Source organism: Myotis brandtii, unplaced genomic scaffold, assembly GCF_000412655.1.
Source record: "Myotis brandtii unplaced genomic scaffold, ASM41265v1 scaffold964, whole genome shotgun sequence".
NCBI lineage: Eukaryota > Metazoa > Chordata > Mammalia > Chiroptera > Vespertilionidae > Myotis > Myotis brandtii.
In genome coordinates this window covers 80,425-82,350 of record NW_005371989.1, presented here as the reverse complement: position 1 = coordinate 82,350, position 1,926 = coordinate 80,425, and the positions used below count along the sequence as shown (strand labels likewise).

The following is a 1,926-nucleotide window of genomic DNA, read 5'->3' as shown; positions in this document are numbered from 1 at the left end:
GAGCGTAGACCTATGAACCAGGAGGTCATGGTTTGATTCCTGGCCAGGGCATATGCCTGGGTTGTGGGCCCATTCCCAGTGTGTGGTGTGCAGGAGGCAGCTGATCAATGACCCTCTCTCTCCTCATTGAGGTTTTTCTCTCTCCCTCTCCCTTCCTCTCTGAAATCATTACAAGTATATATATATTTAAAAATAACAACAAAATACACAAAGCAATATCACCCTGGCTGATGTGGCCCAGTTCTGGAGCATGGTCCTATACACCAAAGTTTGTGGGTTCCATTCCCGGTCATGACAATATCTCGGTTATGGGTTCAATCCCTGCGACGGGAGGCAACCAACTGATCTCACTCTCCGCTCTCTGTTTCAAGAAAAAAAACCACCGACCAATAAAACACAAAGCCAAGACTAAACAAAAACATCAGGCCTATTAACCCAAGGGATCTTTATGTACAAAAAAGTACAAGACTTTGAACATTACTTAACAAACATTAACACCTAAAAAATGGCGTTTAGGAAGACACTTTCTTGATTTAAGAGAAATAGTCTACTAATTTCCCGATGTTTCACAAAAGGAAAAATATACAATGGATAGTCTGGCTGCTGATAGGGAATCTGTACTCACCAGAGAAGGCTGGTTTGTCTTCATGATTGATCCAGGCTCCCCCATGGCTGCTGAACTGTGTTGCTGGCCCACTCCTGACATGCACACAGCCTGTGGCTTTCTCAAAACTGCAGTGGCTTTCTCCTCTGCTTCCCTTTTTATGGAGGAAGGGAGTGGGTAATCCCATCAGTAGATAATCCTGTCTCATATCCACCTTGTTCCTAATCTTTGTACAGAAACAAAAAGATGGGATTATTGACACAGTTCAATACTGTTACTGTTTTCAAAAAGTAATGCACTTGTGGATGGGGTGGTATTTGCAGTTTCTATCAACATTTGAATGATCAATGATTCTCATCACTCATGTTTCTATCTCTCACTCCCTCTCCTTTCTTCTCTGAAATCAATAAAAATACATAAAAAAACACTAATAAAATAATTCTTATGTGTTTCAAAAGAAAAAGAGCAGGAATGGAAGTTTCTATGCACAAAAATTTCCATGCAGTTTATCTCAATAGAAAACCATAGAGACTGTTTAAATGTTTATTAAGAGAATATCCAAAATACTTACTTATAATTCTATATAATACATAATACAGCCAATAGCTCTAATCCAGTTTTACTCAAGGGTTTGAGCATCAGCCTTGGGCTGAAGGGTGGAGCGTTCTAATCCACTTAAGGGCACATACCTGGATAGCCTCGTTGATCCCTTGCCACTGTTGGTGTTGTGCTGGAGGCAACCAATCAACGTGTCTTTCTTATTTGCTGTTTCTCTCTCTCTCTCCCTCCCTTCTACTCTCTCTGAACAAAAAATAAATGGAAAAATTATAGCCTCGGGTGAGGATTAACAACAGCAATAAAAAAGCAAACTACACTTCCGCCTTCCGCCTCACGCAGAGACCTAGGGTCGGCCGCGGGCCGCCCAGGAGCTGAAGTCGAGACATGTCGGGAGGAAAGGCCGCGGGTGAGCCCAGGGCTCCGGGAGTGCCCCGCGCCCTCCTCTCTGGCGCCCGGGGGCTTATTGGACAGCGGCTGGCGCCACACCTCATCCTGGGCCGCCTTCCCTCCATCCGCTCCAGGGATCTCACCCTCGGGGGAGTCAAGAAGAAAACCTTCACTCCAAATATCAGTCGGAAGATCAAGGAAGAACCCAAGGAAGAAGTGACCATTAAGAAGGAGAAGCGTGGAAGGGATAGAGACCGACAACGAGAGGGTCATGGACGGGGCCGGGGTCGACCAGAAGTGATCCAGTCCCATTCCATCTTCGAGCAGGGCCCAGCTGAAATGATGAAGAAAAAGGGGAACTGGGATAAGACAGTGGA

General features: G+C 45.1%; 1 protein-coding gene across 1 annotated transcript in view; it reads right to left on the bottom strand.

The window, feature by feature from the left end:
• The window catches only part of LOC102239385 (putative methyl-CpG-binding domain protein 3-like 3), a 28,610-nt gene extending 27,932 nt beyond the window's left edge, over positions 1-678 (bottom strand). Inside the window, exon 1 of the mRNA XM_005886217.2 lies at positions 626-678. Coding sequence (XP_005886279.2) covers positions 626-670 — 45 coding nt within the window. The 5' untranslated portion in view covers positions 671-678. The remainder of the gene's footprint in view (positions 1-625) is intronic.
• Positions 679-1,926: the final 1,248 nt, after the last annotated feature.